Consider the following 25,834-nt stretch of genomic DNA (forward strand, 5'->3'; position numbering starts at 1 on the left):
ATCTTCTTAGATGACTGTTTCATTGTATTAGCCTGGAAAAAAATAACTTTGGCAAGTGACAGATAAACAGTTCTAAGAGTTAGACCTTTAGTTTCTGAAATATAATTGAATATTTTAACACTGCTAGTGCCAAAGAAAATTGTGAATGATAAAAGTCAGACAAATTCTAATTTAGTTCTTTGCAGTGACAAGAAGGCCTTTGAGCTACAAATAATTTCAATATACAAGTAAAACATTTTTGAAAAAAATTCTTTCTGCCTATTACTAATTAAATAACATGACAGAGGAACATTTTCCTCCTCTAATTTAACCCCAGAAGGATAAACCAAACAGGCAAACACTTGTCTTGACTAATTTTCTGTCATTAATCTTATTAAATAAAAGCAGGACTGTAAGAATAGCCTCAAACCACTGTAATATACAAGAGTTTTTAATGGATGCTGTGAAAAAAGGAAGGAGAAGCCTAATCACGTCTTGGAAAGATTTATGAATGCTTTTTTATTATAATTCTGCATATAGTTCAGCAGTAAAAATATGCATTGCTTGAAGGGTTGAGATTTACACCGAAAAGCAATGAATACGTTGTCACAATCACATTAGTCTATATTGCCTTTTCCTGAAATTATTGTGGGTGTCTTATTCTTCAGAGAAATTTCATTTCTTCTGCTGGTATGGCCAGACTGTTTTGAAAAACACAGATTACAAATATTTTAAATAAATAAAGAGTTCGGGGGGGGGGGATGGGGGGAAATCACAAGAAAGAAAAAAGCAAGTTTTTGCTTTATAGCAGTGATGTCAAACGTTTTTCTACACTGGTACTAAAAGGGTGTGTGCAATAGCATGCGTGCACAACCCCCTGTGCTGACCCGCTGCGCATGTGCGCAGGCCTCACAGAAGCCTCTGGACTTCCGGTGGGCCATTTTTCACCCTCCCCATGCTTTGGGAAAGCCTCCGGAGCCTGTGGATGGTGAAAAACAGCCCAATGGGCCTACTGGAAGTTTGGAAGTCAATTTCTGGTTTGCCCATTGGCCCTGGGTTTTTTGCCATCTGGAGGCTTTCCTGAAGCCTGGGGAGGCCGAAAAACACCCTTCCCCACCCTCCGGAAGCCGAAAAATCAGCTGTCCAGTGCATCTATGCATGCTGGAGCTGACATAGGGCAATGCCTTGGGTGCCCTCAGATATGGCTCCACATGCCACCTGTGGCACACATGCCATAGGTTTGCCATCACAGCTTTATAGTGTTGTGTCATGCTTTTTCATTTAATTTTTGCTTATATTTTATGCTACCTGATATCCAGAGTCCTAGGAACAGTATGATTGATAAATACTTTAAAAAAAAAACTTTCACAAAAAAGCATGGTAAATCAAAGGCAATGTAAACATGTAAATAAAATTGACAAAATAAAATTAACAGCCCAGCATATCTAAATCTATCTAAATAGTTCTTAAAATGTTAGGAAATATAATTTGTTTCTTACTACTAAAAAGACCCTACACCCTGACAGCTAGTTAAACCTGCATCCTTGGACTAGTTGCTCAAATGATTGTTGATCATATCTACATATCCTAGTTTCAAACATAAAGTGCTTGGCTGACTTGTGGATAATCTGGGCAATTTGAGGTATCAGAGGACATCTCAGCTATTTTCAACACTACATTACTTTTCTGAGGCACGCAGTGTATTACATTAGCAACTTCTGGGCAATTTCAGCCGATGGTGCTTGGGTCTTGCTGCTTTGTTTCCTGTTCCTAGATAGGATTCTATGTTATCTATAAAACCACAGGAACAAGACTGAGATACTGTTTATATTTAGTTACTCTGTGTTACTAAACAATTCAACTGTATTTTGATTGTGGATCAAAAAATCATTTCTAATAACCTAATAAATCATTAGATTTATTCTAGGTGGCATTATCATATTAAATGAAGAGGGTCCCTTGGGAATGGCTTGGGAAGTCCCTTGGGAATGACTTCCCAAGCACTCATACCTGGAAACTATGTTAGGGTCTTTTTAGTAGTAAGAAACAAATTATATTTCCTAACATTTTAAGAACTATTTAGATAGATTTAGATATGCTTTTGCTTTTCTCAAAAAGGAGTTTGCAATCCTCTTTCTTCTGATGGGTCAATCCTTTTCAAGATCAGAATCATGCAAAGCATGGTATTCCTTATGATATTTCATGGAAGCAAAAACTGGAATTTGAAGGACAAGATAAGACTATCGACCCTTTTAAACTTTGGTATTGGAGAAGTCAAACGTGGGTGTCAAACGTGGCGTCATGTTGTTATCATGTGACATATTGTGGCTTTCCCCCCCCTTTGCTAAACTGGGGGTGGGCCTGGCCAGTGTGTGACACATCCGGCCCATGGGCCACAAGTTTGACACCCCTGCTGTAGACAATGAATAATACAAATAAATCAACCAAGAGGTTCTCACTTCAGGTACAAATGACCAGCCTTAAATTATCCAATTTTGGATACATTATGCAAAGACCTAGTGCTCTGGAGAAGTTCTAAAGCTTTAGAAAGTGGAAGAGAAGGAGTTTGACCAACTGGCAATGAGTGGAAGACCTGAAAAAGAAAGTTAGGGATAGATCATTATGAGGAAAAATTGTCTGGTTTCCCTTTGGTGTTTGAGCAGAGGCAAGGTGGGGTGATGATTTCACCTCCAATAGTCTGCTGGTTTCCCCGAGAGCTGGTGTAGATGGAGAAACCATTTTCTAGTGAAGGGGGGGGGGCAGCAACAAAGGGACCTAATTTCCCAGGTACTATTGATTTCCAGCCACAGATACTTCAGAGTTGAAGCACCTCAGAAATGTTTTCTCTTATTATACCTTACTTAGTTTCACTTATCGTAGCCTATCTTATCAAATGCTACCGGAATTAAAATAAGAATGCATGCCCAAACACATTCTTCCAATGTTTTTTTTTTTTCTGTATCCTTGCATTTGCTCATTCCCCCACCACCACCACCCCCGCCCAGCTCACTGGACTCTACACAAAAGAAACAAATAAACTAAACACTATTCAACAACTGTTAAGCTCATGGCTCAAAACAACGCCATTGGAATTCACTGCTTACCAGTGTTTATTTTACAACTAGAAGACAAATGATTAAAAATTAGAAGAGTATTGAACATAAATAAATGACAGCAGATTATTGTACTTAGTTTCTAAACAGTGGATAATTCTTATTTGATTAAAATCAATAGCAATATCTCTACTGATTTATATTTATGGCTTGTGTGAGAAAATTCATCATGATTGCTGCTAGGATTTGTTTTCCTTAAGTATTTCATTTTGCTGCTGAGGTTTCTACAGAGGTAACGAGGAGTTTTGAAGGAGCTATATATTATTATCTTAGTTTGGGGATTTTAAAAAATACTTTCCTGTTGCTATTGGTTTACTTCTTATTTAGAAGCTTGTGAATATCATATAGCCCTAACTTATTTTCAATCAAATATTCACTTTTAAACAAATAATTCATTTGCACACAAATAGCAAAAATATAGGAAAATAGTTGAAATATCTTTTTGTTTTTTACAAATGCATGCAATCCTGCCTGCAGTGTGATCATTGTCTTTTGAGGGCTGATCTTGATACTAATGGCTGCTGAGCAGAATTGAAATGTTAGCATATTTTTAAGACTGGGCTTTTATTTTAATTCTTTCTGACCAGTTAAACATCTCTGAACATTAACAAGGAAGGAAGGAAATTGGCCATTAGAGTTCTTTTTAAAATGAATACATTCATTCTGAGGATGGAAAAACTCATGTAAAACTTTGGGGTGCACATTAATATACTGAATGCATTAGACAAGCTCCAGCGAAGTGGCTAATCTATTTGACAATTAATGACGAATTCGCTAGCCTAAAAAAATTACTTCCTAAACTAACTATGGAACATTTTATTCCTGTCAAACAATTATTTCTAAGACTTTGGTTTGCGAATATTTTTGAATATTCATAATTCAAATATTTACAAATATTTTCCTGTATTGCTTTTTCTCGTATTGCATACTGCATTGCGATATTGCATACTGAAACAGCTTTTTTTCCTCTAAAATATTGATTGCTATTTTAAATGTGATAAGAGTAGATGTGCGAGAAACAGAAAATGTGAAGCTATCGAGATATGTTTCATTTATTTGAATTGGCATTTGGTCTTTTACCATAAAAATGACTCTGAAATTAAGTGAGAACTGAATTAATGAAAAGTACGTTACAATAGGTGTAATTATTAAATTATATTTGCATAATAAATCCACTATCAGAACAATCACTAAATGTATTACTAAAATAACACAGAATAATGTTAAAAGTTTACGACCCAGTGGGCCGCATTACTAGCTGTCCAGGGCTGCATGGAGCCCCCTGGCTAGGGGTTAGACATACCAAAATAGAAGAAATTGGACTTTCTTCATTCTTCATTTTCTTTCCATTCTTCAACATACATACATACATACATACATACATACATACATACATACATACATACATACACACACACACACACACACACACATACATACATACATACATACATACCTGAATGTTCACTGTAGCAAAATTTGATTATGTATTATTTTAAAACATTGTGATACTTCATGCTTCTCTCCAAATGCACAATGACTTTGCTCAGCCAAAATTTACTCCTGTTTCCCATTCAAGTATCTTTATTGTGAGGCTGAAAGACATATGGTTGAGGATGGAAATCTTTGATGTTGCAAGAAGTGTTTTCTTGGTCAAAATAAATATGGGAACCTCTGAATTTAAGATGGGGAAGTAAAGAGGATATCTGCTTTATGTAAACATATGCACACAATTTGTTCATTCTGGTTGTAATTCATGAATATGGGGGCTCTTCATCTGCTCTTCTATTTCAACTTTTAAAAAAGACAGGATGTTAAATAGGCAAAAGGATTTTAAGAGGCAAAAAGATTTGTCTAAAATAATAGATCACGTATGTCTACTACACAACAATTTACCTTTTATAAATCCCAAGATGTGATTTGTTAAGATCATTGTATACTACAAGGAACATATCTGAAAGACTGTTAAAAATAACCAAAATATTGTGTTGAAAAAGCAATAAATAACAATTAGAAGAATACAGATGTCTGGGTTTTAGTCCATGTCTGAATAAACCATGTCTGAATAAACTTTTCTATAAACTGTGAAACAGATACAGTTTGATTCTAAATCAGTGGATATTTTTGTTAAAATTTTTGTTGTAAACGATTTTTCATGGGTTGGCACCACTGAAATACCTAATTGAGATACATATAGAGAGAAAAAAGTCAAATATGCTTGTTGTTATACACTGCTATTTGTATCTGCTAACTAAAATAATTACATCTCAATAAATGGGATTTAGGATTTTTTAAAAAGTATGCTACAACTGAAGTGGAGCATCCAAAATAACTGAATCTTAGTAAAAATTGTTATGCACCCATCTAGTTTGTTGTTTGTTTGTTTCTGTGAGGACATGTTCATGGAGAAAATTAACACAAACCTTGACTATGAATCTGAGAACCAGAGGTCCCTCTCCTCATGTTAGTAAAGACATTATATGTGTTAAATGTTTCATCTCTTTACAGGTGGGAAGGAAAGGATAAGAATGAAGTGGGCCGATGCAAAGAAACAGGCAAGATTCATGTGACAGTTAATCATAAATACTACAGACCAACGGAAGTAGTAAGTGAAAGCATTCTTTCAGTTTTGTTAATGAATGGTCCAATCACTCAGTTACCAAACTGCAGCATTTGGACAGCTGGTTACAAGAGGTTTGTAATTGCTTCCCTGCTGCTAACTTTCAGTCTTTTCTCAATAGTTATTTGGCCACTTCAGTTGTCCTCAGTAAACAACCCATGATAGGGACCATAAATGAGAGTGTGATTATTTGATGTTCTGTTTAGCCTAATTTTGATATGATTACACATGATGCCATGGGCAGATAATGCTCTGCAGACTGCTTGACAAAGAGATAATAACAGAGGCAATGCACTTAAGGTATTTATCATTTCCACTTTTACTTGTTCTATTGGTAAAGAAATTAAGATCCAGCATGTGGATGTGCTGGGGATATAGATGCAGAACATATATTAATTATATAAAAAGATTAAAAAAACAATACTTAAAAAACAGGCAAATAGTCCTGGAATAGAAGATCTCATACATTTATATTGACAAGAGTTTTGATTTAGTTGCTTTATGTAGAAAGTTAATATAGAGGAAGACCTGGACTTAACAATCAGGACCAAAATTTCCCTTGCTAAGCAAGGCAGTTAAGCGAGTTGTGCATATTTATACAATCTTTTTTGTCATGGTTGTTAAGCAAAACATACAGTCATTAAATGAATCCAATTCCCCTCCCCCCCTCTCCCCCATTGACTTCGCTCATCAGAAGCCAGCTTGGTAGGTTGCAAATGATAACATGACCTCAGGATGCCACAACTATCATAAATACTGTGGATTGCTAACTAGTCTAACCTTAATCATGTGATTGTAGGGATGCTGCTATAATCATGTGTGAGGACAAGTTGTAAGTCAATTTTTCAATGCTGTTGTAACTTTGTATGAACTATTAAACAAGCGGTTGTAAAACAAGGATCACCTGTATTGCAGACAATTCATAACCTGAGAGACTGGTTATATCTGGGACATAAATGTTTAAAATAATTTGGTAGACTGCTTTTCCTCTGTACTGTTCCTATGGCTATTAGAGTAAGGTTTTAACGTAAGTTACACATTCTCAAAACCTAACGTGTGCATGATTCTTAAACAGCAAGAATTTTTAATGAGTGGAATAATTTCTTGACAGGTTTACAGTTTCAATTTTTTTAATTGTTTGGACAACTCACTTGGGGCTTTTCTGTAGAAATAAATTGATGTGAACATCTTAAAAAGAAAATGATTTAATGTAAATAATGTTAACTGAGCAATACATTATCAGAGAACACTGTTGGTATGGTGATTAATTGTGTTGCCTTGATGTCAAGAATTGTTTTTCACCTGTATTAATGAGAAGGATCCCTATTTTATTAATTGGGCAGTATTTTACATAATTAAGTATTCCTGCCATTGTCTGGGAGCAAATTTTTGATGAAGTTTATGAGTTCCAGTGAATACCTTGTTAATGAGTTTTCTCTCTATTTGGCCTGAGAATGTTGCTATTACCCAATGAGGCATATCTAAGGTTTTTGGCAAGCTGCATGACAGTATCTCTAATTAGCCTAAAGTATGCCCGTTTGGCTATATTTCTTATATATTTCTTATGAGGGATTTTCTATGAAACCTAATAAAGAACTCAGCACCTATGAAGTAACTGTAATTTTATTTAGTCATTATTTAGTTGGAATCATTTTGCTAATGTGTAGGAGGTATTTTAGGAAAGGGATTATAGATATTTATTTCTCTTTGTGCCCTTATTTTTAGTGAGTGGCCCTTTTGACTCATTCTACTTCTGCAGCAAACTGACCAAAGTTTGGACATGTAATAGATTTATAAAGTTTATATAAATCTATATATGCCCAAATTTATAATATAGATTTTAAAGTATTAAAATCATGGGCCAGACTTACTTTTAAAGTGTGCAATTTTTAAAGCCAAAAATGTTTATGTTTAAACAAGTATTTGGGATTTCTTGATTTTTATTTCAGTTCCCTCTGTATGAGGGGTGTGAAACTCAAGGCTCGTGGGCCGAATACAACCTGCAGGATGCTTAAATCTGGCCATGGGGCTGGCCTGGAAATATCAAAGGACCAACCCGTGGTCCTCTGCTGGCCAAAATGGGCCTCAAGTGGGGGGCGTGCATCTGGCAAAGTGCTGCTAGAGGTCTGGAAGGCTGAAAACGGGCCTCGCAGGGTCTCCATGTGGCCCGTTTTTGGCTGGCAGAGTGCTGCTGGAGGCCGGAGAGGCCAAAAATGAGGCGCAGTCTCCCCCCTGCTACACACACACACACACACACACACACACACACACACACGGCCTGCAGCAGAGAACTATACTTCTCTCATGTTGAGATCATGTTGGGCAGTCTCACAAGATGGCTAATTTGTTGAACATAGCCAGTCACAAAATACCAATCTCATTTATTTAAAAAAAAAACTTGATAAGATTGCTACTAGTGGTATCTACAGACTTTGTAATGCCCACAAGCATATTGCTTACTTTAGTAGTAGGTAGTATAGAGCAGCATAAAAATAACTGGTGGGGGGGGGGATGAAGTGGCAATTAGTGAAACATGTAATTAGCTTAGGAAAACAAGAAAGCCTGAGGAAGAAACTGCACTGGCAAACACATTATTTTTATTTGCTACATCTTGTCCCTTTCTCCCAGGAATTTAAGGTGGCATACATGAGGCTCTCTCTTTTCCTTATATTTCACAACAACGATCCTTTGAATTAGGTGAGGCTATGACTATATGTGATTCTGTCACTAAGAGTGGACTTGAACCTGGAACTCCCCAGTTCCAGTCCAACACTTCATCATATTATATCATATCAGAATAGAACTGGAAGGGACCTTGGAGGTCTTCTAGTCTGCTCAAGTGGGAGATCCCATACCATTTCAGACAAGTCACTGTCCAGTCTCTCCTTAAAAACCTCCAGTGAAGAAGCACCCACAACTTCTGAAGGCAAGCTAGGAAATTTCTCCTTAATTCCAGGTTGCTTCTTTCCTGGATAAGTTTCCATCCATTTTTTTCTTGTCCTGCCATCTGGTGCTTTGGAAAATAAATTGACCGTATCTTCTTTGTGGCAGCCTCTCAAATACTCGAATATTGCTATCATGTCCCCCCTAGTCCTACTTTTCTCTAGACTAGCCAAACTCAAATCCTGCAACCATTCTTCATATGTTTTAATCATCTTAGTTGCTCTTCTTTGCACTTTTTCCAAAGTCTCAACATTTATTTATTTTTTGTAATGTGGTGATCAACACTGGATGCAGTATTCCAGGTATGGTCTTACTAAGGCTTTATAAAGCGGTACTAATACTTCACATGATTTTGATTGCCTACAGATATCTAACATCCATGTTGTTGCAAACACTACATTGGTCACCAAATACAATTCAAAGCACTCTTTATTGCATATAAAGTTTGGCACCAGAGCACTCTGGTTTGAGTTGCGTTGACTCATCTTGATTAGGAATGTTGAGGATTCAGGAAACTATATTTTTATGGGGTTTTTCTCAAGTCTTACAGAAAAGGTTGCAGAGATTTTGATGGCATTATTATTAGCTTTTAGAAAAACAGTGAAAACTGAACTCTTCTGGAGAATGAGCTTGGTTGTTTGCTTTCAGATATTTTATTATTGATAATCACTAGTAATATTACCTAGTCAAATAATAAAATGTCTGCAAGCAAACAATCAAACCCAAGAGCACCAAGGATTCCAGAGTTCAACCCCGAATTGCATATTTTATCTTCTAATTTTTAATGTATAACGTTGCTGGAAGGAGACATAGGCAGCTCTTAATGAAGGCTTTATGTTTGAGTATTAGATATAAATTATTGAGGATTTGGATTTGGCAGTATACAAATAATGTAAATAAATAATTTCCTTAGCTGGTCAAGTCTGGATAAATGGGTAGAAAGCTAAAGTCCCACACTGCTATATCATATGTTTGAGTATTAGATATAAATTATTGAGGATTTGGATTTGGCAGTATACAAATAAGGTATACAGTATACAAATATACAAATAATGTAAATAAATAATTTCCTTGTACTTGTATACAAGTATACAAATAATGTAAATAAATAATTTCCTTAGCTGGTCAAGTCTGGATAAATGGGTAGAAAGCTAAAGTCCCACACTGCTATATCATATGTTTGCTTTGATTCACCTCCCCACTTCCCCAATTTTTCATCTGGTAATTCCGTTTTAAATTCTCGACCGACCTTGTAGAAACTATGTAAGCACAATGCAAAAGAAAAACAGTAACAAGAAAACTGAGAAGGTGATTATAAGTTTTATAAAGCACATGAGCATAGTGTATAAGGGAAAACCGTCAGCCACAAGAGAGCGGGCTGCTAATTCTTTACTCTGAAAAGGGCTTGATGGCTCACAAGTTATATTTACATTGTGTTCTCTTGGTGTCTGTATTACTCTCACCCTTTTAAACTTTTCCCAGCTCTTTCTCTCCACGCAGACCTCAGATTACATCATACCTCAGGGAAAGAGTGACTCAGTGGAGGAAAGAGATCATGATATGCAGACACTGTGTTTAAGTGACTGTTTGCATACAGAATTGCCAGAAATGGATTCAGATACTATGATTTCACACAATATGTGCGTAGATGTTGAATGTAAAATGCAGCTTGCTAAAAAAAAGTTTAGCTTCCACTATTGAAAAGGGAAGATGGCTGTATTGTCAAATATACGCTTCATGCTGCACAAACAAACCTCACATGCTAGAAAAAGAGGTTTAGTGGTTTATTTCTTTGTCCTCGTTCAAGAATATTTGTTTCCATAATATACAGAACTCCCAGAATTCAGCATTCCCAACTGAATATCAAACCTGGTCAACTCGGACAGAGCAACTGTTGAATAGGAGAATAGATAATACATCTAGATAGATAGAATATCGTTCTGGTTTTTATCTAGCATCAACAAAAGATACTCAAAATCTATTAAGTGCTTAATGGTGCACTTGGATAAAAGATAGCTGATTGTAACATACCTTGAATCTTGCAATTATGATATTTTGAAAAATGCTAGAAGAAATCAAGTCCATCTCCTTAATCCAAGAAGATAACTATAATGCACGTCCTACTATTTGCTTCTGGAAGACAAATTAATCTGATGTCCTCAATGCTTCAAGGCCTTGCTTTTTTAATTCATGAATTATTGTATTTCTTCTCCTGCTTCTTTTTCTTAGGGAAGTTGACTCACCTACCCTCACTCACCCAAAAATTATGGACTTTCCACATGCCACTGAATGGTTAAAAAAAAAAAGAATAATACCTACCAGTTTGGAGCAGGGCTGCTGGAATGTTGAAATACTGTATGTGCCTTTTGTATTTGCATCATCTAGTAATTTTTTCTTCTCTAAAAAGGACAGTAATATTAAAAGTAACATATTTTTCTACAATCTTTGCTTATTTAAAATATGAAAAGGGATTTTTGGAATTGCTTTCTCCCGTTTGGAAATTAAATTCATCACCTTTTCTGGCTACTCAGGTGATATAGATAGACATTTATCCTGCGTTCTCTCATATTCAGATTTGCAAATGTGTATTTGCTTTCTTGCTTATTGTTTAGCAGGATTTTTAAATGCATCTCTTCTTAACACCTTACATTAATTTCTACAACCTTCTTGTCACACTTGGCCTCAGTTGCTCTTTATCTTGGACATCATTAGAATAAAGTTTGAGTTTATAGATTCCTTGGGGAACATAGTCAGCTGCATATTTCCCAGATTTTGCTAGATTCCGTTTAAATACACACACGTGTGTGCACACGCACACACACACACAGAAAAGCACTTTAATGATTATTATATTGTCTCATCATCATTCTACTCAAATCCAAAGCATTTGTGCTTTGGTATGTGGTATGTAGTTCATACTCTGAAGAGTTATGACTCCTCAAAAATATAATGAAAGTGATCATAAGATCCCCGTTTTCTTTCCTTTTTTGCAAATACCGTATTTTTCAGAGTATAAGACACTCAGAGTATAAGACGCAATTTAGTTTTTGAGAAGAAAAATAAGGAAAAAGAATCTGCTTCTGCCTACCAGCAATCATGATATTCATCTGGCTAGCGTCCTGTCAGTGTGTGAGAGAGTTGAGGGCTGTTTAGAAACAAACAATAGTTGCTGTGTGAGCAGACAGCAAGGAGCCTGGGTGTGGCTTGTTCTGTACTAAAGCTGCATGCTATGCTAATATCTGAAACTAAAACTGAAAGTGAAACTTCTCTCCTCTGCTGAACTACCACGTTGGAAAACCTGCTTTTGGTATTGTATATTTACTTGTGTAAATATTATTCCTAAAGAGAAGTTATTGAATCCTGCTGAATCAGTTACTTGTGTATGCTTTCTGAATGTGATTGCTGCTGAAAATTCTGACACCTCCTTGCAGCAAATAGCGAACAACCAGGTCAGCTTCAGCACATTATTGCAGCCTGATTCAACATGAGCAGCTGATTGGCGGGTGGATTGGCTTCCGGGAATACCCCCAATCAGCTGTTCCAGGCTGCAGGGATTGCCACAGACCATCAGGCACACCACAGATCGTGTGCCTCGTGTTTTTGGCTATATTCAGTGTACACCCAAATTTTCACCCTCTTTTAGGTGGGGGGGAAGTGTGTCTTATATTCTGAAAAATACGGCATATCTTTATTTGTCTATATTCCAATTGTTCAAACTGCTGCATGAGATATACAGTCTGTTAACACAAACTGCATTTCCTTTCACTTTTTCTGTGACCACATTATCATTATGGTTTTGTCCATTTTTAAACACAGGAAAGGGGGTGCTGGTGTTTTCTATGACTAATAATGTTGCATTGAATGTAGTTTTCTATTTTTTTTATATTTTGAAGGGGGAGAAATCCAGATATGCTTTCTTTTCCCAAACCAGAGAATATGTCAACATCTGAAAATCACTACTTCAGTAAATTATTACCTTTGTCTTTCTGAACTGAATCACTGTGTTAGCCAAAATATTTATATCATTACTTCCTATAGTCTCAACATTAACTTTCAGTGAGAGTTACTATCAGCTTAAAATGAGCCTTGGTACTTTCAAAGCTCATCATAATCAACATGCCTATTTTGATAGCAAAATATTTATACTTGCAAATGAACAGCAGTGAATAAAGGCTTTCCAGAGAGTTTTAAGCTATTCTTGGCTTTTGGTTACCATTTTATATTGATCTGAAATGTGGCATTAAAATAGTACAAATATCTTGCTGTTGTAAGCAACTTTTTACAACTTATTAAAATAATAGAGCCACCACACAGTTAAGACCTCCTAAAGATACAGTAATATTAAATGAATATTAAAAAGCAACAGTCCTACAGCAGCAATTGCCCAATATAGAACATCCCTTAGCCCAAATTAAGGGGTTCCATTCAACATGGCTTTAAGGTTTTGTACAATGTCACTTCTGCTTTTTCTTGCCCTTATTCTTTCATACAGTATTTTGCATGAAATACCATAGCTATATGAAAAGAGAACAGCCCAAATGTAAGACTACATGCTTCCTGCTAAAAAGAAAATTGAACGGGAAAAATCAATTGCCCTCATGATATTTTCAGCAAATCCAGCAGGACCTCTTCATTTTAAAAATAAATTATTTGGGGAAAGTTAGAGGAATAGAGTAAATAAACAATTGTATGTATGTATGTATGTATGTATGTATGTATGTATGTATGTATGTATGTATGTATGTATGTATATACCATGCACAGAAGGAGCAAACAATTGAAATAATTGACACAGTATGGGTGAACGTTCTACTATAGCCTCTGAAGCTCAGCATGGGAATACAGACACAGAACAAAAGAATCCAGGCTCATGTCTTCAATGAATCACAAACTTTCTAGATAATTTTGGTTTCTTTCTCAATCCAACTGACCACACAGAAGACAACATTAAGGGTAATCTCTGCTTTGCACTCCAGAGAAAAGTTCGGTTACAAATGCAGTAATATATAAACAGAAAAAAAAAGAGTTATACTAATATGATCACTCACCCAGTGCTGTATTTCCCTGATTTCAAATATTGTAACTCTTCTACTGAATGAAATTATAATCAAATAATGATTTTAGAATTTAAACAGTAAGAATGAGAAATCAGCTAATGAAGATACCATATTTTTGGTGTATAAGACGCACCTTTTTCCCTCAAAAAAGAGGCTGAAAATATGGGTGCATCTTATACACTGAATACAGCATTTTTTGCCTCCCGAAACCCTGCCCCTTTACCAAAATGGCTGTGCTTTGCCTCTAAGAAGCTTTTAGAGAGCTCCTAGGGGTTTTACCACCCGAGTCCCCAGGAGCACTCTGCAAGCTCCCTAAAGGCTATTCATGCCTTTTTTTGGGGGGAAAGGGGCCATTTTTGTGAAAAACGGGCCATTTTTGGGAGGTTTGCAGAATGGGAAAACTTTTTTTTCCTTTTCCAAACCTTGCTGCGTCTTATACTCTGAAAAATACGGTAAATGGTTATTAAACAGTGGCTTGGCCTGAGATATAAAATATATAACTAAACCCCGGGTTTTGCTGCCTATTATAGCAGTCTATTTAATTTTAATATGCTCTCTCAGGTTTGTAAGTGAAACATTACTCAACATCATAAATCTAGTGTTTTTTTATCTTATTACTAAAAAAAAACCCACTCAACTTTCATTGTGATATTTCCGTCTCTACATATTCAAACAGTTATTGGGATAGAGTAGAACAGTAAAAACTAATGTGGGACAAATATGGTACATTGTTGTTGTTGATAGTTGCGAGGTCATGTCCGACCCATCGCATCTCCATGGACAACGTTCCTCCAGGCCTTCCTGTCCTCTACCATCCTCTGAGTCCATTTAAGCTCACACCGACTGCTTCGCTGACTCCATCCAGCCACCTCATTCTCTGTTGTCCCCTTATACAGCCGTCATAAATGAGACCCGATTTAGTGAAATGGTTAAGGTACTTGGCTAGAAATCATGAGACAGTGACTTGTAGTCCTGCCTTAAATATGAAGCCAGCTGGATGACCTTATGTCAGTCGTTCTCTCTCAGCCCTAGGAAGCAGGCAATGGCAAACCACTTCTAAAAAAAACTTCGCCAAGAAAATTGTAGGGATTAGTCCAGGCAGTCATCATGAGTCAATCCTGATTTGAAGGCGCAGCGACACTTTTGCATACGCTCAGAGTCACTCAGACACACCTTCTTCATACCTTTTGTCCTAAATAGTTCTTTTTCCTGTTCTAATTTACTCCAGCATCATCCAATTCAATGAATCCAGGGAAATGCCCCTTCTAGAATCAATCTGTTTTGTACTCGATAGTTAAGCGATTGTTGCCCTTCATGTCGTTTTCTTCACTTGTCCATTGTTTCAACCAGGCTGCATTGCTGACCCTACCTCCTATCCCCACAGCTCCCCACCCCCATTCCTGTCATTCCTGAGCTTTTAAAGCCATCCAAGTGTCATCTGTGAACTGCACTAAATCATTGATCTTCCTGAGAACATAGCCTGTTCTTCTAAACCTGTTATCTGATCTCTTCTAATTGACAGCTCTTAGTCTCAAAAAGGTATACGCTTACTTCCTCAAAAAGTAAGTGAAAAAATGTGTTACCCTATGGCTGTAACAGCTTGCTTGATATGCAAAATTCCTGTTTCCTTACAGTAAGAAAAATGGCTGGCTCAAGTAGGTATTTATTCTTTTCAATGTGGAAATGGAAATGAGAAAAATGAATGGAAAAGGGCTTGGTATGTATACTAAAGTAGCCAAAGAGGCCACCAGTGCCCATTGTTTTTGTTGCTCATTCCTGAAGCAAGTCTACAGTATAGTTTGCTTCAGAGACGCTACCCAGACCTGAACCTTTCCAGTATATTGAATGAGAGCTAGACAGTGTAGGACACTTTCCTAAAATCACCCGTGTGTTTGTGTGTATGTGTGTTAGCATGTTTTCTCTAACTAAAAGACAAATAATGATCTTGATTGGAAGGAGTAGTTGTTAAAATTATAACTACTGAAAGAATATACTTAAGGGGCTTTAAATACAGACAGTCCTTGACTTACAACAGTTCATTTAGTGACCGTTCAAAGTTACAACGGCATTAAAAAAAGTGACATGGCCATTTTTCACACAACCATTGCAGGATCCCCCATGGTCACATGATACAAATTTGGATGCTGGGCAACTGACTCATATTTATGACAGCTGCTGTGTCCTGGGGTCATGTGATCCGCTTTTGCAACCTTCTGACAAGAAAAGTCAATGAGGAATCCAGATTCACTTAACAACCATGTTACTAATTTAACAGGTGCAGTGATTCACTTAACAACTGTGGCACAAAAAGTTGTAAGATGGGGCCAACTCACTTAACAAATGTTTTACTTAGCAAGATAAATTTTGGGGTCAATTATGATTGTAATTCGAGGACTACCTGTACAAGTAGCGGTTGTATTTGTATGATTGGTTAGGACAGTGGTCCTTACCAATTCTGAATGTTTCATTCATTTATTTGTGGTATCAAACACAGTTCTATAGTCTGCATAGTGCACTGCAGTATTAACTCTAATCCTTTTTAGATAGTTTAGAATAATTATAATTTTTCTTTTAACTTAATTGTGCTTCTATTGTTTTATTTGGTGGGGCATATAACCAAATAAAGATGGATGTCATTTTTATTTTATATTTGTGGTTTTTGTATAGCAGCAGACATGTGATTTTCAATATCAAGATTTATTGATGTTGAAAATCACATTGTTTCAGTTGCTTTAATAATCTAAAATTGTGGTAAAATAATACTTCCATGGTACACAACGCAGTGAGTTTATTTTAGCATTTTTTTGTTGCGCTTGTCTCTAGTAGTAATATTTGCATTATTCAAGGAGCTTTTGGGTTTTTTTTTAATCAAATTGAAACATATGTTCAGACTTTATTTTTGTACCTCAGGAGTATTTTTAGTGGCTGATGCATTTGTTTACCCTGCTTGTTTGCTTTTGCTTGCTGACTTTTGGTAGAACTTGGCCAAATGGGCCTGATGCAGAGTCACTTTGTCAAAGGATTAGCCGAAGCACTGGATTCTGCTAATCACTTCTGCAATTCCAAATGCAGAATCTCCTTAAGGAAATAGCTACATCTGAAATAAGCGCTGAGAAAATAATAATAGGCCTATTATTTTGTTCTTGTATGGTCATCCTAGTGAAAGGCTTGCAATAAGCTTTCCTCCACAAAATAATAGGATTAAAGTCATCTATCAAATTTGGTTAGTATTTTGGGTAAAATATATTTAGAGGAACAGTCAGTAATGGTTTATCTTTGCTACCGGTTTGGAACCGGGAGCGCTTGCGGTGCTTCTGCGCATGCACAGAGCATCCGGGATGACGTCTGGGCAGGTGGGTGGAGGCGAACCAGCAGAATGCCACCTCTGGGGACAGTCCTACATACAGCAACAACTTTTGCATCATTACATTTCAAATTAAGTAGGGAAGTACTGTCCTTGCAATGTAGTTAATTATGTGTGTTTTTATTCCCTCATTTTTGTAAATGTAAATAGATGTAAAATTCAGTGTAAAATTAATATTTGAGACTAAAGGAGCTATTTTTAACTTTTTCTAATTAATTTTGAACTTACTAAAAATCATTTCGAAAAAAATAATTGACTGATTAATTAAAATAAGCCTTAGGTAAATCACTCAATTATTGGAATCCAGTTTTAGATCTTTTTGCTTGAAATATGAGTAAACCTTGCCAAATGCTTAAACAGCCTTGAACACTGTATTTATATTGGAAGGAAGGTATAAATCCTCGTTAAAGATATAAATTAAAGATAATTTAAGAAAGAAGTCTCCAATTTCTTTCAGAGCTGTTCTTCTGACTTAAATAAAGCTATTGTGAGCAATAGTGTTGCAAATAGAGAATAGTTGTGCATCCCTAGCTCTGATTTTCCACAAGCACAACATTGAAGGTAGTGCATCAAATCAAGGAGTGAAAATGTTGTAGCAGACAATATGTTTTCTCTTCCTGTGTTCCATATCCTTGTTATTAAGTCTGTGTCTAAATCTAATTATAATTGCCAAAAATAATCAGCGAAAAAGTGAAGGGAAGATATTGAAATGTGTGTATGAATATATATGAGAGAGAAATGAATGGAGAGAGCTCCCTCATATCCAAATCATGTCTGAGAATTCCTGTGGGATCCCTCTACACATCCTTCTCCAGATATTTTTGAGAAGGGGAGCTGGTCAATCTTCCCTCCCCCCCCCCTTTCTCAAGCATTACTTGTTCCTATCACTGAATTATATTGGTCTAGTAAGCCTTTTGGGAATTGGGTCAGTGCAATTCAGACAGTATAATTCACTTATTAGTGCTGACAAAGGACCCAGACAGTTTGGAGAATCGGAAAGAGAACAAAATAAGGAAGGTCTCGAAGGAGAAATTTCTTGGATGGGAAAGGTTTAAGCAATACATCCTGACAACCAACTATCCCTGCAAATGCCCATTGTGCAATAGTATAACAGTACAATCACAGAATTTGGAACAGGTTTTAAAATCGACAACTCACAATTGCACTCTAAATTATTTGAGGCACATAATTCAAATATGTGCTGCATTAAAATATTACCTGTAGTAAAAATTTTACACAGTTGTAAATAAGTGTTTAAAAAGCTATTTATTTATTTATTTATTCTTCGCATTTCTAAACCGCCCCCTCTCCCAAAAAGGGACTCGGGGCGGTGTACAGTCCACACAACAAATAAAGATAAAATACAAATATAAATATAACTATAAAAATGATGATTGTATGAGTACAGAAATGCAAAATAGGTTTGTTGACACATGTAAACAATCTTTCTTATGGCTTTTACATTTTATATTAAATTCCAGAAGAATGCATGACAAAATAATGCTGAATAAAAGAAAATTTATATTTCAAAGTAAATGACTACAAATTTTTGTTAAAAATCCACATTTACAATTCCCTGTATTTATAATATTTTCCAAACTAATATTTTCCAAACTATTTTCCAAACTGTGTAATGAGCACAGAAAACATCACAGTTATTGTTTTTCTTTGGATTAGCTCTTAAAAGGATATCCTACACTTTTTTCTCTGAAAAGAAAAGAACTTCTTACTCAGGCTCTCCCTGGGTAAGAATTGGGCAGCCAACAAATGTAAGTAAATAAATAAAATAAAAAGCAAATATCTTTGAGTGGAATTGCATTGCATTCTGTCTATACATACTGTCTAATTCTTGTATGTATCCTTCTATTTGTTTAGTTGCCTTTGATATAACCTTTTAATCACTACGCTTTCGGGCAGCAATTCTTTTGATCCTAGATTCTGTTTCCCTCTGTTGTGAGGATTAGAAAGCTGCCTGTTATGATCATATTGTTAACACAGGAAATGTGAGGTGTTAGTCAACTTTCAGGTGAGTGATGGGACTAGGTTTGTTCTGGTAACTATGCAGTAAAATCTGCCAAGTTTTCTTCATCCTATCTTGAATCATAGTTGAGTGAATGTTGTGGCATTTATTCTTTGCTCCAGATAGTCTTCCCGTAGTGCTAATCCTGTGCTTTTAGCACAGCCTTTTATTCCTGTACACTCAAAATTAAAGAGATTTTTTTAAAAAAAAAACTTTTTACTGATTTTTGGTTTGGGTCCCCATCATGGGGGAGAGTTGCTTTGTATAATCTGATGAACTCATTTCAGTTCCAAGAAATATGGGAAGAAAGAATGAAGGATTTATGTCAAGTGTTGTTCCTAGTGATTTGTTGAGGTAACCTTTTTAGTTAAATTCTTTTAAATATGTAAATATTTTTATTTTACATGTTTATATAATGCATAATTAACAAGTAATTTATTATAACAAATAGAGAAGATAGTAAAATATAGTAGAATTGGACCACAGACAAATTCTAGCAGAAAAAAATTCTATGATGTCCCAAAATAAGAAAATTCTGTTTCGGAAGCACTTGTGTTTAAAAGGATGGTTTTGTTGTCATGTTGTTATTTAAAATTGGAAATGCCTAATCACCATATAGAGTTCTTGTAGTTATAAATATGATTTTGCTGTAGTACAAATGACAGGGTTTGGTTTCAAATAACTTTGGGGGTGGAGGAACAGGGAATAAAATAATGTTTTCAAATCACGTTTGCTGACAGGTAAATGAATCTTCACTCTCATGGCAAACCTACATTAGAGGTGGGAGGTAGAATTATAAGGAAAATTTTATGAATTTGGTACCACTTTTCTTCACTGCATGAGAATTGTGAATACATGAAAAAGAATATTTGATAATGTAATTTATATGGCTAATATAGGTCATATTTTATTTCTGTTCTTTGAATGGTAAAGCTTATTGCTGGTCTGGAACACTTTAACTTACATCAACTTACATAAAACACGAATTAATGAAGGAAGAAACCCAGATTTGACCATTGCACTTAAAATTAGCAATTCAAAGTAATTTTGGCAATTTACTAATACTATCACAGATTATTAGTAAAGTGCAACATCAGGCTAAGCAAAATGTGTGTGTGAATCATATTTTTTCCTGGGTGCTGCTTGGAGAGTCCAAGCATGGGTTAAATACAGCCAATCTGCCCAGGACTGAATTGAAACTTTAAGCCACGCCTCTGGTGCTCACTGTTCTTCAGATTTTTTCAAATCAGTCAGCCCAGTGGACGCGCTTCGAGTTTCTCTTCATTCCTATAAATTGCTTGGACTCTGTGTTCCTTTCACCTTTTAAATTTTTTTCTCTTTTTTCCTTTCCTTCTACTTGGATCGTTGTGAGCAGGTTTGATGAGTTGTTTCCCCTTTAATTCCCTGGAACACACCACTTTCAGGCTCTCCGGTGTCCTGGGCTGCCGTGAGGCTGCAAGCAGCTGTTGGGGGAGGCGCGTGGGTCGGAGTGCCGACGACAGCGTGATCGCAGCAATCCCGCTGCAATCTTTCTCCCACTGAGACCTTCGCTGCTTCTGACCACGTTTCTAAGGGAGGCAGCGGTTTGCTCGGAGCCTCAGGGCTCTCCAGTCGGTGCGGGTAGCCATTTTAACACGTTGCAGCAGCCATTTTGAGAAGGACAAAAGTGACGGCCACCATTTTGTTTGACCTAGTTTTTGCCACGAAAATTGCTGCAGCTGCCTGATTGCCTGTCTCTTGCAGGTCGCCACCAGGAGCCTTCCAGACCAGTCATTCCGGTGGGCTTTGTCTTCATTAACCAACGCAACTCTGCAGTGGGCAGCAGAGGAGGCTTGTGACCCTACGAAGTCACACTCCACAGCATCTGACCTGCGTGGGTGCTGGGAGCTTCAGAGCTTGCACTGATCTGCTCATTGCCATCAAGGATTGCTGAGCCTTGCCTCCCCTGCCTTCAGTGTCTCTTCGCTAGAGTGCTAAGGCACCTTCCCAATTGTAAGGTGGTGAGTGGGGGGAAGTCCTAATTTTGGCCCTTACATCCCCACACACAGCCATGGCAGAACAGGCCCCTGAGGAGCCACAGCCAGGTCCATCCACCAGCAGGGCCTGTACCAAACAAGCTGGCAAGGCAGCCAGGCAGGGGACCAAGCAGGCTTCAGGCCTAAATAAGGACGCTCTGAGATGCCAGAAGGCCTTGGAAAAACAATTCTCCAAGGTCCAACAACAGGCCCAGTCTTCCAGGCCGGTTTCCCCTGGGGTTCATCCACCTGACGTCCAACCTAGACAAGGGAATGTGGTGTCTGAAAATGAGGATGATGGCCAGGAATTTTCTTCTGCGGCTTCCATGGCCTCTCCAGGGCCCTCAATGGCTGACTGAGCCGATCTATTTGCATGCCCCTCCGACCCCGAGGAAGAGTCGGTCCCGGTGCGTCCTTTTGCACCCCAGCAACCGGCTATTCAACCCCCATCTAGGGGACACCCTCTGGAGGATCAGGGACCTATCCATAGAGATGCAAGATGTCATTGCCAGGGCCATTTCTTGGGCTAGAGGCCGGCATGTTGCAGCGAGCCCGCGCAAAACCCGGCCGCCCACAGCCCCACAGCCTGCTCAGGAGTTTTCTCAGGCCCAGCGACCTCAGTCTCCACACTCTTCTCTGGCTAGTGAGGATTTGGACTGGGAGGAGGACATTAGTCCAAGCCCTGAGCCCGAGTTCTCTGGGAATGAGGCTGCTGTTTCAGACAAACCTGCCTTTTCTGGCTTGTTCAAGCATGCTCATTTCAAGACTATTTTGAACAAGGTTAAAGCCTCGACCCATTTGGGTACCAGCACCCCTGCCCCGGTTGCTCCCGCTCATGAGGACCTCAGCGAGGGACTCTTTGAAGAGCCGGAACCAACACAGGAAATTGTGCCAGTTCCAAAATTATTTCTAAATGTAGTGCAAAAGCAATGGGCACAGCCTGGTACCCTTGCTACTCCCAGTGGTAATGATAAGAAGTTGTACACAGTGGATGCAAGTCTGGAGGACCTGCTGAAACTGCCTCCCATGGATGCACCAGTGGCGGCACTCATTTCCTCCTCTGAGCTATTAGAGGGGCTCAAGGCGGAGGACAAGAGGGCTGAAAATGCCTGCCATAAGACTCATCAGGTGGCAGCTTGGGCCATTAAGACTTCCGCTTCTGCGTCCTTCCTGTCCAGGGCAGCAATACTATGGTTAAGGCAGCTTCTTGCTAAACTTCCAGCTGGGGATACCAAATTGAGGCAGGATGTTAACAAGATCATTGCGGCCACAGAGTACACTGCTGACGCCACCTTAAACGCTGCCAAATTTGCATCCCGATCCCTAGCTTCTATTGTCACCACTCGACGCTTTTTATGGCTCAGACATTGAAATGCGGATATGCGCTCCAAGTGGAAGCTCACTTCTACCTCCTTCAAGGGCAGCAAGTTGTTTGGGGAGGCCCTTGATCCTCATACAGTCCTTGTCATGACAGCAAGCGGTGCAGGACTTACAACACATGCTACGAACCCTCCAATGGCACAGGTTCTCCATCAACACAGAAAAAAGTCATCTAACACCCACCACCCGACTGCAGCACCTCAGCGCCGTCATCGACACAATGAGCTGTCAGGTTTCTCTGTCTCTGGAATGGCTGGCGAGCATCAGAGACCTGGTGCAGCAGGTACAATGGTTGTTGCACGCATCGATTGTTCAGTTGTCCCAGCTCCTGGGCAAAATGATTTCATGCCTGTCAATAGTGCCTTGGGCACACCTTCATTCCCGACATCTGCAATGGCTCCTCCTGCCCTACCAGAGGGCCAACCAGAGCAACTCTCAACAACTGATTCCAGTCTCACCGAAGGTACGCCAGTCCTTCCAGTGGTGGCTGTCCCCCGCTCTGATGAAAGGCACCCTCTTCAAGGAGCCAGACCGTCTCACTATCACGATGGACGCCAGCCTCCTCGGCTGGGGTGCTCACTTCCACAATCAGATTGCGCAAGGCAGATGGTCGAAGTCCAAAGCATCACACGGCATCAACTGGTTGTAGTTGAGAGCGGTGCAACTCGCCCTGCTTCACTTCCAAGACGGCATCAGGAGTTATCACGTGAGAATCCTAACGGACAATGTGGCCACAAAGACGCACATAAACCACCAGGGAGGCACTCGTTCCAGATCCCTGAAGGCAGAGACTGAGCGCCTGGGAAGGTGGGTGGAAAAACACCTGTGCTCAATACAAGCGGAGCACATCTCCGGGATAAACAACATCCAAGCGGACTGTCTGAGCAGGACTACGGTCGATCAGCCAGAGTGGCGCCTGCATCCGGACCTGTATCACCAATTGTCTCTGAGGTTTGGCCATCCTCTAGTCGACCAGTTTGCTACCCCGGAGAAAACACACCTTCCCAGATTCTTTACCAGGTTTCCCACCCCGCTAGCCGAGGGGGTCAACGCTCTTCATTGTCTATGGCCATCGGGACTGCTGTACGCGTTCCCCCCATTGCCTCTCCTTCCCAGGGTGATTTGGAAGATCCTGTCAGAGGAAGCGGATGTTCTGCTTGTGGCCCCCTACTGGCCTAGAAGAACCAGGATCGCCGACCTGATGAGTCTCTCCATCAACCCATCATGGCGGATTCCCCAACATGAGGTCTATCTCAGCCAGGGTGCACTTCAACATCCAGAGCCCCAGTGGTTACAACTAGCCGTGTGGCACTTGAGAGGGACCTCTTAAGTCGGGGTAGTCTTTCCACCAAGGTCATTCATACCATCCAGTTGTCCAGGCGGCCTTCTATGACCAGAATATATGACGCCACTTGGAAATCCTTCGACACCTGGTGCAGAGCACATGGCATTGAGGCGACTGCGGCCACGGTTCCACAAATTTTGGACTATTTACAAGATGGACTTGACCAAGGCCTAGCTCCTAATACTCTCAGATGACAGGTAACTGCCTTGTCCACAATTCTGGCAGTGGACGAACATTTGTCCCTCGGCTGTCACCCCATCATCCGTAGTTCCTGTGGGGTGCGACCAACTTGAGGCCCCCAGTCGTCCACAGGTACCCGTCCTGGGATCTCAAAGTAGTGTTACTGGCCCTCATTGGTCCGCCTTTTGAACCACTTCAGTCCGCCAGTCTTAGACATCTGACGTTCAAGACCGCCTTCTTGATCACCATCACATCTGCTCAGCGAATTTCTGAATTGGCAGCCCTGCCAATTCGAGAGGACGTATGCCTAACTCAACAGGGTGATTCTCCGTTTGGACCCGGCATTTATCCCCAAGACCAACTCCTGGTTTCACCGGGCCCAGGAGGTCATCCTCCCGGATTTTTGTCCGCACCCCAAACATCCTAAAGAAAAGAGATGGCACAAGCTAGATGTTCGCAAGACATTACGCAAATACATTAAATGCACAGCTGCCTTCCGACATTCCCAGTCACTTTTTGTATCCTTTCAACCTGCTTCCCAGGGCCGCAAGGTCTCTTCTCCTACCATCGGACGTTGGTTGCGGGCCTGTATTACCTTGGCCCACGTTCTACAATTCACATCGGTGCCATGCCATATCACCGCACATTCCACCAGAAGCACTGCCACCACGGCGGCCTGGGCCACCTTGGCACCAATTGAGGAGATTTGCAGGGCAGCGACCTGCACTTCCTTGTCTCCTTTTGTTTGGAACTACAAATTGGACAAATTAGCTTCTGTGGAGGGGCATTTGGGAGGCAAGTTCTTCAGGGCATCCATGCAAGCGGATAGACCCTGGAGGCTTCTTCTTCCCGCCCTAGTGACATTTAGTTTGGATATGTCCCACGCTTGGACTCTCCAAGCAGCACCCAGGAAAATTACCATTGGCTTACCAGAAGGGTCGTTTTCTGGGTGCTGCAAAGGAGAATCCAACCCTGGAGTCTGTCTCTGCCTTTTGTTGCAGACTTTTGAACTGGACATGTGACTCTTATGCAGACTTTGTATGACTGTTCTTGAACTTCTCAGTGCGCAATATCCATGCCTTCATTGAGAAAAAATCTGAAGAATAGTCAGCACCAGAGGCGTGGCTTAAAGTTTCAATTCAGTCCTGGGCAGATTGGCTGTATTTAACCTATGCTTGGACTCTCCTTCCCAGCACCCAGAAAACGACCCTTCAGGTAAGCCAATGGTCATTTGCTCTTTAACATCTAGTAATGTATGAATCTGACAAGCTTTCATAGCATTTCATAGACATACTATTCACTTTGTTCTGATTATCCATGTTACAAGGATAATGATCAGAATTTCAGTATTCAGAAGATTGCCATAATCTTGCTGCAGTTCTCATTCCACAGATCTATTTAAAATGTTACCATGGAGCTAATGTATTATACTATGGGCTAAAAAGAAATTGATTGTATGATATTTTTTATATACAATTTAGTTTATATTGTATTTTTTGTGAACCATTAAGAGTTATTTTTTATTGTGGCAAATATGTTTAATAAATAATAAAGCAAATAATCACCCCAGGTTTTTTTGTTCACACTTTATGATTACACTTAATGTCAGACCAAAATTAATATTTCTGGATTATTGAGATCATAACTCCTAACCAGCATACTTAAATACAATCTCTATCATCTCCAGTTTATACAGAAGATTTGATTCATATTGGAGGCAATGTGCAATCTCCAGCATATAATTGGTGTTTGCCCAAACAACTCATGTCCTTGAAGTTCAGAAGCACCCAGTTAGAAGTAATTCACATAATCAAAAAG

General features: G+C 39.0%; 1 protein-coding gene across 1 annotated transcript in view; it reads left to right on the plus strand.

Annotated features, from left to right (window-relative positions):
* GMDS (GDP-mannose 4,6-dehydratase) overlaps nt 1–25,834 on the plus strand; it is a 278,676-nt gene that overhangs the window by 203,160 nt on the left and 49,682 nt on the right. The window contains exon 9 of the mRNA XM_081951541.1: nt 5,601–5,697. Within this exon, the coding sequence (XP_081807667.1) occupies nt 5,601–5,697 (97 nt within the window). The remainder of the gene's footprint in view (nt 1–5,600; nt 5,698–25,834) is intronic.

The sequence above is a fragment of the Natrix helvetica genome (assembly GCF_964273705.1).
Source record: "Natrix helvetica genome assembly, chromosome: 4".
NCBI classification, from domain to species: domain Eukaryota; kingdom Metazoa; phylum Chordata; class Lepidosauria; order Squamata; family Natricidae; genus Natrix; species Natrix helvetica.